The 12695-nt window shown below is 37.8% G+C and overlaps 1 protein-coding gene across 1 annotated transcript in view; it reads left to right on the forward strand.

Moving 5' to 3' along the window:
* The window catches only part of LOC118003565 (tropomodulin-3-like), a 68999-nt gene that overhangs the window by 45945 nt on the left and 10359 nt on the right, over positions 1–12695 (forward strand). Inside the window, exons 4-7 of the mRNA XM_034994613.1 lie at positions 6095–6217; positions 7685–7785; positions 11688–11763; positions 11928–12043. Of these exons, the coding sequence (XP_034850504.1) occupies positions 6095–6217; positions 7685–7785; positions 11688–11763; positions 11928–12043 (416 nt within the window). The remainder of the gene's footprint in view (positions 1–6094; positions 6218–7684; positions 7786–11687; positions 11764–11927; positions 12044–12695) is intronic.

The following is a 12695-nucleotide window of genomic DNA, read 5'->3' on the forward strand; positions in this document are numbered from 1 at the left end:
AATGGTTACCAGAAGGGAGGTGGGTAGGGGGGTGGGTGAAATAGGTGATGGGGATTAAGTAGTACACTTGCTATGATGAGCACTGAGTGATTAAAATAAAACCTTAAAAAAATTCCTGATGTTTTACATCAGTCAGTTGATTTAATATTGATGAGCTTTCTTTATGTATTCTGGATACAAGTTCCTTATCAGGTATATGATTTGAAAAAATATTTTTACTATTCTGTAGATTTTCTCTTCACTTTCTTCATGGCATCATTTGCCCCACAAAAGTTATAAACTTTGGTGTACTTCAGTTTATCTTTTTTTTTTTTTTTTGGTCATTTGTGTTTGTGGTAGCATATCTAAAAACCTTTGCCTAACTCAGGGTCATGGAAATGTACAGCTTTTTCTGAGTGTTATAGTTTTAGCTCTTAAATCTAGGTCTGTAATCCATTTTGAATTACTATTTCTGTATGGTATGGGGTAGGGGGTTGACTTCATTCTTTTGTAGGTAGCTATCCAGTTCTCCCAGCACCAATTGTTGAAAAGACAATTCTTTCTCCATTGAATTTTCTTGGTACCCTTGTCCTTATGCAGCATAACACTGTCTTGATTACAGTAGCTTTGTATTAAGTTTTGAAATTGGGAAATGTAAGTCCAATATTGTTCTTCTTTTTCAAGATTATTTGGCTGTCCTTGGTCTCTTGAATTTCCATGAATTTTAGCATTACCTTGTTACTTTCTGCAAAAAAAGTCAGCTGAGATTTTGAAAGAGATTGTTTAAGTCTATAAATTAATTTGGGGGGTCTCCTTAGGTTTTATACTCATAATATTAAACTTCATTTTTGCCTAGTTTATCCTTTCTTATAAAATTAAGTTTCCTTACTGTTAGTTTTCTATAAATAGATTTTGTGTATATGCATTAAAAGACCATTGTTACAGTGTTAGTGTTAAACTAACCATGAAGAAATACCAAGTAATTACTTTTCATATTGTTAAAATAATTGTATAGGCTAAATACCTCTATAACAAAAATGTCTATATACAGAGAATTTATTATAAAGAGGAGCACCAGGTGAGGTACCAAACTGTCTCAGAGCTATATAAATTAACAGTGAAATTCTGTATCAGAGGAAAATTTCCATAAGCCCTTTGAAATTTTGTTGTTTTGCTTTGTTTTTTTGTTTTGTTTTGTTTTGTTTTAAAGATTTTATTTATTTATTTGAGAGAGAGAATGAGAGACAGAGAGCACGAGAGGGAAGAGGGTCAGAGGGAGAAGCAGACCCCCCCGCTGAGCAGGGAGCCTGATGTGGGACTCGATCCCGGGACTCCAGGATCATGACCTGAGCCGAAGGCAGTCGCTTAACCAACTGAGCCACCCAGGCGCCCTGCTTTGTTGTTTTTTATGATGAGATTCATTTTGTTTTTGTAAGTATTAGCAAAAGTTTATGTACGGTAAAAATTAGATATGAATAATGCCTCTATGGAATGTAGATGAGGATAACAAAAATAAACATTTTAGATTTTTATAATGCTTTAGATTCCATTGGTCCCTAGAATTAAGACATGGGCAGCTATTTGATAGCTTGCGTAGTTTTGTTTAGTAAGTGAATACCATAACCTAGTGGTTCTCAACCTTGACTGCTATGCATTAGAATCCCTAGGGAGCTTTTAAAAATCCAGATGTCTCATATAGCACACCAGATCAATTAAATCAGAATCCCTGGGACTTGGGCATCAAAATTTTTTAAAGTACCCCAGGTGAATCCATTGTGCAGCCAATCTTCAGAACCCCTACATTAGACTGTTGAAAATGCAGGTGAGACTGAGCTCAGGAAAATGTAATTATCCTGAAATGACAATTAAAGGCATGAATTCTATGCCACTTCAATTATACTATTAACCCAGGTGCCTGGGTGGCTCAGTTATTGGGCGTCTGCCTTCGGCCTGGGTCATGATCCCAGGGTCCTGGGATTGAGCCCCACATTGGGCTCCCTGCTCAGCAGGGAGCCTGCTCTTCCTTCTCCCTCTATCCCCCTGTTTGTGCTCTCTCTGTCAAATAAATAAAACCTTAAAAAAAATTATACTGTCAACCACTGAGAAAAGTACTATGGAGTTATCTGGATGTAATGATTTGGATTTGCCTTTGTGAACCAATAATAAAAGATGATCTAATAATCATCAGAACTCCAAAATTTGGTACTAAGAAGATCAGTTATGGATACCATCATACACATAGGTATTTGTTTGAGGGGAAAAGTCCACTGCTACAAAAGTTAAGTTTGAAAACTACCAGTTTATTGGAAGAGGCACTGGATTAAGAATTTGGGAGCCTGTGTTCTAGTGTTCACTCTGCTCTGTAACTTTGAACCAGGGTATTTAAGTTATACTTTATAAAATGATGTAGTTGAACTGGAGGTGATCACCCAATTAATCAACAAATTGGCTTGCCTGCTGTGCACTAGACAATGATATAGCAATAAACGGAGAACATAATCCATGTCTTTGTAAAGCTCACAGAAGACAGACAAATACGCAGAATCTGTGTAGCTATAGCAAAATGTTCGGGGAATCAAGGGAGCACAGAGCTGTACTGCATCCAGTTCAGTATCAAACACACACTATAGCTTCCCATTCAGTAACAATTCACAAATCCCTTCATCCTTACTGGCAGAGCCTATCTCTGAAATAGAATGAAAATGCTGCCCTTGCGGCTGGACATATGACCAGTGCAGGTCAGAGAAGCCTGAGGAGAAACCTGGACAGTTTTCCTTATAAAAGATTTCCTTATAAAAATTATGCCCCTCCTTCCTGCCCTGACCTTGTTGCATGAGGACTTGATACTTAGTGTTGCAAAGGTCATCTTGAGACTGATGGCCTGAGAACAAAGGCCTTTATGCCGCTTGTAGCCAGAGAGAAGAATGGAAGGATCCTGGATCCTTGATGTCATCACTGAGCTGCTGAACCAACCCTGCAACCACCTACATGTGGACTTAACTGAGATTATAAAAATACTTATTGTTTGTCTATGTGCTGCTGAAGCGAGCACATAAAAATACTTATTGTTTGAACTCTTGCTGCTTTAAAAGTGGTCTATGGATCAGTATCTGCATCATCTCAGAGATTAGTTAGATGCAGAAACTCAGATCCCATGTCAGACCTACTGATCAGAATTTGTACTTTAATAAGATCACCAGGTGAGTGAGGGGCACATTAAAGCCTGAGAAGCACCAAACCACTTTTAATTGAGTATTCTATTACATGCAGTTAAAAACATCCTTACTAATACAAATACATTGTGGATTGACCAAATGCCATTTGTTAAATAATGCTTGACCAGAACGACTTCTAACTCAGATGTAGAAAGTTGCAAGAGACTATTGTTTTTCCGTACTAACCCAAACAAGCAGTATAAGTGCATTATTATAGTTTTTAAAAACCTATCAGAGAGCTTGAGGACACAAACCTAAATGACTCTAGAAAGTGACAAGCCCTCCATTAGATCAGTGAGCCACTTATGCTCTTTTTACTGATTGAAATATAGGGAGAAAACCACCATAGAAAGGAGTCAGGAGAAATCAGCCTAACTTTAACAAACTTTTAGTGGCTATGTATGGACTGGATGATAGGTGAGAAATCCAGAGAAGCCCTACAGCAGTGCTATCCACTAGAACTTTCTGCCATAATGGAAATGTTCAATGTCTGTGCTAACCAGTGTGGTAGCTACATGCTAGCCAAATGTAGCTATCAAGTACTTGAAATGTGCCTAGTATGACTGAGGAACTGATTTTCTGATTTTAATTTTAATTTAAATAATCACATGTGGCTAGTGGCTACCATATTGGACAGTGCAGCCTTAGAGATGGTAAGACTGCACTACCCTCAATTCTTTCCTTCAGGTCTTCATTTAGTGTTAGCAATACTAGAAGAAAAAAGGCAGTGAAGCAGAGCTGAGAGAAAATTCCTGAGGCATAGGCTTTCAGCTGGAAGAGACTGAGGGAGAGGCAGGAGGGCTGGGAGAAATCCTTTCCAGGCCAATCCCAACTTCACAGAGTGTAGAGTAGATAAGATGAGAGGGTCTGAGAGATCTGCCAAAGCCCAAAAATCAGGGGGTGGGACTGGAAAATAAAGGCAGCTCCCTAGCCATCCAGAAAGCTGGCAGCCTGGGCTACATATTAGTAGAAATCACTCACAGTTCACAGTTCAAAAAAAGGAGGGAGCACAGGAGATCTCTGTGGGTTATAATCTGAGATCCCTCTGAGGGTTATAATCTGAGGCCTTACTGAAGAGAAAGTCCTGATCCTATATTCAAAATGTTTGAAGCCAGTGAGGAACTGACTCAAACTAAAGTTGTGACAAAGCCCAGATTTAGCTCAACTGTAGAGCATATTGATTCAGCCCTGACTAGAGGGCATGCTTCTAAGAAGAAATATCATTTCCTTCAGTCTCTGCTATACTTTTATACAAAAATGCCTAGCATGCAAAGATCTTAAAACACATATTCCCCATACTCAAGAAAATGACAGTCAATATAAGCCTTAGACATGACCTTGGTGTTATCAGCTAGGGACTTCAAAATAACTATGACAAAAATGTCAAAGAATCTAGCAGACGAGGTACACAGCATGTGTAAACAAGTGAGGAATTTCAGCAGAGATGTGGAAACTATTTTTTTAATAAATTAAGAACCAAATGGAAATGTTCACCATAAAAAACATATAATAGGGGGCATGGGTTAGCCTGGTGATGGGTATTAAAGAGGGCACATTCTGCATGGAGCACTGGGTGTTATACGCAAACAATGAATCATGGAACACTCCATCAAAAACTAATGATGTAATGTATGGTGATTAACATAACATAATAAAAAAAAAGAACATATACTATCAGAAATTAAGATCCTGAACAGTTTTGGCCAGATTGCTAGAAGCAGTCTGTATTGTGGAAGGATTCCTTTTGGTTACACTGATTGATATGTACCTTGAATAAGAAGTACACAACACTTGCTATACTAATTATAAACCCACATACATTCTTTTGATAGAGCACTGCATAGATTCATCAGGCCAAATATTCTTGCATATTTCCCTGGTAGTTTCCTAATAGAAGAGAAAATAATTGGCACTTCTGTGAATCTATGCATAGACCTTTCTAGATCATTTAGTAAGACTTTTCACTTGGGAGAGAAATCAGACATTCTTGGTAACCTGTCCCCACCATGTGTGAGTATGTCTTGTTTGGTCAGCTTGTGCTGCAGTTGTATCATTATCATTTTCCATTCCCTTCATGTTTTCAATCTTGCATTGAACATATGGTGATAAAATACTGATTTTCACATAATAAAGATTTTAGTTTTCTAAAAACCTGTTTTGTAACAGCCAACCTTATTAGCGTCCATCAAGGCTTAGAAGAACAGTTACCTAAAGTTTCAGAATACTCCTTAGGACTTTCAGGACAGGAATTTCTTTGCAATTAGATCTTGAATTTCTGGAATCATAAACTTGACTGTTGCCTCTGCTAACAGTTTGTTGCTTAAGAGTAAGAAAGTGGAGGGCGCCTGGGTGGCTCAGTTGGTTAAGCGACTGCCTTCGGCTCAGGTCATGATCCTGGAGTCCCTGGATCGAGTCCCGCATCAGGCTCCCTGCTCGGCAGGGAGTCTGCTTCTCCCTCTGACCCTCCCCTCTCTCATGTGCTCTCTCTCTCATTCTCTCTCTCTCAAATAAAAAAAAAAAAAAAGTAAAGTGGATTCTGTTGTTTTTTTAATCTCTGAAGTTTTATAGATTTCTAAAATTTATTCCTACATTCATCTTTTAATTCAGTATTTGTTGAGTAACTCCTAATTACTCCAAAAAGAGCCTATTTTTATTTTCACGAATAGGACAATTTCTCAGTTAATTTTTTCTTTATTCCTACTTGTACAGCCACAGTATTGCCCTGGAAACTTGAAATACATATTGAAGATGAAACAACATTATTGTAGGTGTTTATCTTGACTTTTTCCTTCAGCTTCAGTTGTACATACTTTTCATAATTTTTGTTAAAAAGAGTAAAATGGTAAATGAGTTAATTCATAGCAGTAGTATTGGAATTAACAAACTGCTTTATTTTACAGGGAAAATATTTATCCCTAAACAGAAGCCTATGCAGACTTTCACAGAAGAAAAAGTATCTCTTGATCCAGAATTAGAAGAAGCTTTGACAAGTGCTTCTGATACAGAATTGTGTGACCTTGCAGGTATCTCCTAAAACAAATGGGTGAATGAGTATGGAGGGGAGGGGAAGGAATGCCAGCACGTACATCCTACAGATGCTTCCTTTGCCTAGCAAAGTGCTATTGAATCAGTAGACCACATATTTGGCTTTGTTTTTTACACTATAAATCTGACATAAAGGGTTTCATTTTTTAAAATGCTGTCAGTGGTGAAATTTTGTTAATGGAATGTATTGTATTATTTGACTTCTTTTCCCATGTTACCATATTTGAAAGTCTTTATAAAAATCTTTTAGTAGTTGGTGCACAGCTAGAAGCTGTCCCATCTAAGCATCGAAAAAGAGTTTCCAGGGTCGATTGCTGTCCCATTTTATCAGAAGTCCCTAAGATGAGGGGCACCTGCCTGGCTCAGTCGGAAGAACATGCAACTCTTGATCTTGGGGTCATGAGTTTGAGCCCCACCTTAGGTGTCGAGATTACTAAAAATAAATAAAATAAACTTTGGGTGGAAAAAAGGAAAACCCCTAAGTTGAGTAACTGGAAAGCAGATGAAATAGTTCTGAGCTATTCTCACCCCTTTTCCCACTTTTAGACATATATCTAGAACACTCCAAACCTCCCTGTTATTGTCATCATTGCTGGTTTCTTATCTGGACCAGTATCTCCCTGACCTTCCTCTGCATGCACCCATTTACCTAGGTAGAAAAATATGACACATGGGGATATCTTAGCACCAAGGAACCCCAAAAGCTAACATGTTTGAAAGGAAGAGTGATGGTTCTTTGGGAAGGACCCAGGAAGGGGACAATCAATGTGTGGTGCTACAGCCAGAGCAGATGTCTCATTCCTTGGAATGCTGAGGACTGTTGAATTTGTAAATGGTGCTTTCATCAGAGTGGAATGGACCAGGGGCATATTGTAGCTTCTGCCACATGTGTGCAAAAGAGCATCAAAACCGAAACCCGAATTTCTCTCTCCTGTCGTTTTTGAGGGATGCTACTTTAATCTTAAAGATGAGAATTCAGCTATAGTTTTGGTATTCTACTCTTAGCTAAAATATGAATGTAAATGAACATGAGGTTAACAAGTGTAGAAATAATGGTGAGGTTGAAAATCTGCCTTGTATCGCACTGTTCCTAGAACCCTTTGTGAGAAGGATGAACAGCAAAAATAGATCATTTCAGTATTCTCTCTTAGCCACCAGATGGAGCTGAGTATAGATTTACAATTAGGGTTAGGCTGGCTTTAGTTGTGTGTCTGAATTCAGAAATGTGAGGAAATCTAAATCCCAAATAGGGGAAGTAATAGGGGTATTAATGAGAAAGATTGTAGGAGACATTGTCTCCCTTTTTTTTGGCTGCAAAATCTATATTTAATTCAGTAGGAAAATGTTCAGGAAATGTTAAAATCAGAAAATTTTGGTTGTAAAATCAATTCTTTGTGTTTGAAACTGATGGAAATAAAAATAACTTTCTTTTTCTATATTTGTAGCTATTCTTGGGATGCACAACTTGATAACGAATGTCCAGTTATGTAATATAGTGGGAAGTAGTAATGGTGTCGACCAAGAACATTTTTCAAGTAAGTACTTGTAATCCATTGTGAATTCCAATCCTTTGTTAAGTGTATTTTGTTTTCTCCATGTATTAACTTCAGTATATACATACCAAATGTTTTGTATATGTACTTGAAACCTGAGATTCCAATTAGATAGTATTGATATAGAAAACCATTGAAAATAGAATATTAAATATTTTATTTTTAAAGATTTTATTTATTCATTTGAGAGACAGCACAAGCAGGGGGAGAGGGAGAAGCAGACTCCCCACTGAGCTGGGAGTCTGATGTGGGGCTCGATCCTAGGACCTGGAGATCATGACCTGAGCCAAAGGCAGATGCTTAACTATCTGAGCCACCCAGGCACCCCTAAATATTTTATTCTCAATGTGTCAGCAAATGTAATTGGAACCATTCTCACCTCACCAAATACTAATGGTAAACACTATAAAAACTAATCAAACTTGGCTTTTGTTGACATTTTCATTTATTTTTTTCAAGATTTTATTTATTTATTTGACAGAGAGAGGCACAGCGAGAGAGGGAACACAAGCAGGGGGAGTGGGAGAGGGAGAAGCAGGCTTACCGCGGAGCAGGGACTCCGATGTGGGGCTCGATCCCACCCTGGGACCATGACTGAGCTGAAGGCAGACACACAATGACTGAGCCACCCAGGCATCCCGACTTTTTATTTTCAATGTTACTGATTTTCAAGAAATCTAAAAAAATGCTGACAAAAAAACTGTTATAAAATCAGATTCAGGAGAAACCACAGAACCACACAACCCCTAAACCTTTTAATCTGATACTGATATTAAATAGCCTAAGGCAAGGCTTTTTAAAAAAATTCATTTATAGGATGTTTTAAAAGGACCAAAGTAATACATACTTTTGTAACACATTTGAACAATACCTAAGTAAATGAGGTAATAAATAAAAGTGTCTCAAAAAAAAAAAAAAAAAGAAAAGTGTCTCTGTTCATAGCCATCGTGCCTTCTCCCCCCACCCCCCAACTTATTAACAATTTGGTGTGTATCCTTCTAGACTTATACTGTGTTCATACAAACTTACATATGTATATACATATGTACATGCATATGTATATACATACATATATATTACACAGTCTTTTGTTTTTTTACAAAAATGGGATCATACTGCGGCTCTTTCTGGTAACTTAATTTTTCAATAATTATATTAATTTTGACCCTTTACACGGGTTTGAAATGTGTGGATCTTATGCATGGATTCTTTTTGATAATTACAGTATAGTACTGTAAATGTATTTTCCTTATGATTTTCTTGTGATTTTTATTATTGAAGTGTAGTTGACAGTGTTATATTAGTTTCAGATGTACAGCATATTGATTGAACAATTCTGTGCATTATTCAGTGCTTACCACAGTAAATGTAGTCATCATCTGTCACCATACAATATTATTATATTATTATAATATTATTTACTGTCTTCCCTATGCTCTACTTTTCGTCTCTGTGACTTATTTTATAACTGAAAGTTTGTGCCTCTTAATCCCCTTTATTTTGCCTATCCCCACACTGCTTTGCCCTCTGCCACCCACTACTGTGTTTTCTATATTGAAGAGCCTGGTTTGTTTGTTCTGTTTTTTAGATTCCACATAAAAGTGAAATCATATGGTATTTGTCTTTATCTGATTTCTTTCACTTAGCATAATGTCCTCTAGGTACATCCATGTTGTTACAAATGGAAAGCTCTCATTCTTTTTTATGGCTGAGTAATATTCCATTGTATGTATATACTATGTTTTCTTTATCCATTCATCTATGGATGGACACTTAGGTTGCTTCCATATCTTGGCTATTGTAAATAATGCTGCCATTAACATAGCGGTGCATGTATCCCTTTGAATTAGCACTTTTGTATTCTTTGGGTAAATACCCAGTAGTGTGATTGCTAGATCATATGTTAGTTCTATTTTTAACTTTTTGAGGAACCCCTGTACTGTTTTCCATTGTGGCTGCACCAGTTTGCATTCCCACCAACAGTGCAAGAGGAAGGTTCCTTTTTCTCCACATCCTCGTTAACACTTGTTTCTTGTGTTTTTGATTTTAGCCATTCTGACAGGTGTGAGGTGATATCTCATTGTAGTTTTAATTTGCATTTCCCTGATGATGAGTGCTGATAAGCATTTTCCATGTTATTTCACTTCCATGTATTTGTGGTCTTTCCAGATTTTTTTCTTGTGGTTGACTCCTAGTTTCATAGCATTGTGGTCAGAAAAGATGCATGGTAGGACTTCGATCTTTTTGGACTTGTTGATGCTTGTTTTGTGGCCTAATATGGGATCTATTCTGGAGAATGTTCTGTGTGCACTTGGAAAGAATGTGTATTCTGCTCTTTAGGATGGAATGTTCCAAATATATCTGTTAAGTCTATCTGATCCAGTGTGTCATTCAAATCCATTGTTTCCTTGATGATTTTCTGTTTAGATGATCTGTCCATTGATGTAAGTGGGGTGTAAAAGTCCCCTACTATAATTGTATTGTTATTGATTAGTTCATGTTTGTTAATGACTTTTATGTATATGGGTGCATAAATATTTACACTTGTCATATCTTCATGTTGGGCTGTTCCCTTTATCATGATGTAGTGTCCTTCTTTGTCTCTTGTTAAGTCTTTGTTTTAAAAGGCTGTTTTATCCAATATAAGTACTGCTACTCCAACTTTCTTTTGACATCCATTTGCATGATAAGTGTTTCTCCATCCTTTCACTTTCAATCTACTGTTGTCTTTAAGTCTAAAATGTGCCTCTTCTAGGTAGTATATAGATGGGTCTTGCTTTTTTATCCATTCTGTAACTGTCTTTTGATTGGAGCGTTCAGTCCATTTACATTCAAAGTAATTATTGGGTAGATATGTATTATTGCCATTTTATTGTTTTGTGGTTCTTTCTGAAGATTTTCTCTGATCCTTTCTTGTCTTTCATTGTTTGCTGGTTTTCTTTAGTGATATATTTGGGTTTTTCTCTTTATTCTTTGCATATCTGTTAGGGGTTTTTGATTTGTGGTTATTATCAGGTATATAACATCTGCATATAGTCTATGTTAAGTTGATGGTTGTTTAAGTTTATCATTCTTTACTCCTTTCGTCCCCATGTTTTAGGTATATGATGTCATATTTTACATCCTTTTATTTTGTGTGTTCCTTGACTGATGTTTTTTACAGAAATATTCATTTTTACTGCTTTTGTGTTTCCTACTTTCATACTATCATTTTTGGTCTTTCCTTTCCACTCAGAGAGTCCCCTTTAATATTTCTTGCAGGGCAAGTTTAATAGTAATGAACTCCTTTAGTTTTTGTTTGGGAAACACCCAGAATAGGGTGATAGTCTTTCTGGGATAGAGTATTCTTGGCTGCAGGTTTTTCCCATTAGGCACTTTGAATATATCATGCCACTCTCCTCTGGCTTGAAAAGTTTCTGCTGAAAAATCCCAATAGCCTTATGGGGTTTCCTTTGTAGTGTAACTGTCTTTTGTCTTGCTGCTTTTAATATTTTTTTCTTTATTACTATATTACTAATTACTATATATCACAATATATTTTAAATACAATATGTCTTGGGGTGGACCTTCTTTGGTGATTTTGTTGGGGGTTCTCTCTGCCTCCTGGATCTGGATTTCTGTTTCCTTCCCCAGATTAGGGAAGTTTTCAGCTATTATTTCTTCAGATAAATTCTCTGCCCCCTTTTCCTCTCTTCTACTTCTGGGAACCCTATAATACGAAGGTTATGTTTGATGGAGTCACTGAGTTCCCTGTTTTTGTTTTGCATAATTCTTTTTTCTCTCTTTTGTTCAGCTTGATTACTTTCCATTGCTCTGTCTTCTAGGTCATTAATTCGTTCCTCTGGTTCTTCCATCTTGCTATTCATTCCATCAAGCATGTTTCTCGTTTTTTGAGCTCTTTATCTGTGTTGTTATTCCTTATCTCTATGGCAGTGGCCTCACTGATGTCCTCTACTCTTTTCTCAAGTCCAGTGAGTATCCTTATGATCATTGCTTTAATTTTTCCATCAGGCATGTTACTTATATCTCTTTTGCTTAGATCTCCCACTGTGGCCTTGTTTTGTTCTTTCATTTGGGACAGATTCCTTTGTCTTCTCCTTTGGTGTGAGTCTCTGTGCCTGTTCCTCTGTGTTAGGAAAGTCAGCTGCATCTCCTATTCTTGTGGGTAATGGCTTTATGAAGAGGTCCTGTAGTGCCCTGCTGTATACTGTCCCTATTCCCCAGGGCTTGGTGCTTCTAGGATTGTCTCCGGTGTGTGCTGCGTGTGACCTGCTGTTCTGCACCGGCCGCTTTATCCTTCAGGCCAGTTGTCTGCAGAGATTCTCTTTGCCTGTTGTGGGCAGCATTTGGTCCCTGCCTGAATGTGGCACATTTTAACTAGATGTGCTCTGATCTGCTTGTGAAATGATACCTGTCACCACTACCACTGGAACTGAGGCCTTGCAAAACACCCGTGTTGGGAGACTTGGTATTGGCAGGGATTTGGGCTGGTCTTCTGGGGGAGGGGTTCTGCTCTGCTGGGATTGAGGCAAGTATGACAGGGAAGGGTGGATCTGCCAGAGTGTGGAGGGGCAGGGCTTGGTGTAAGCAAGTTAGGTAGTGAGTGTTGGCCCTGTACTTACGCTGAGAGGCAGAGGAGGGAAATTGCACCTACCAGTTCCTTTGTTCCTTGAGAGGTTTCTCTCTGAATGCTGCTGCTTTGGGTCATACTCCAAGATGAGCAACTAACCTCCCCATATGTGCCCCAGGCACTCCTCAGATTGCTGTTTCCATGCTGTATGTCCACAGACTCTTTGCTTGCTTTTTCTCCAAGAGCAGCCCCAAAGACTGCTGAGGTCTCCCACAGCCAAGTACATTGAGCTTTAAAACTCCGGGCTTATCAGGGAAATCCAAATCAAAACCA

Source organism: Mirounga leonina, unplaced genomic scaffold (assembly GCF_011800145.1).
Source record: "Mirounga leonina isolate KUSES-001 unplaced genomic scaffold, KU_Mleo_1.0 Mir_91, whole genome shotgun sequence".
NCBI classification, from domain to species: domain Eukaryota; kingdom Metazoa; phylum Chordata; class Mammalia; order Carnivora; family Phocidae; genus Mirounga; species Mirounga leonina.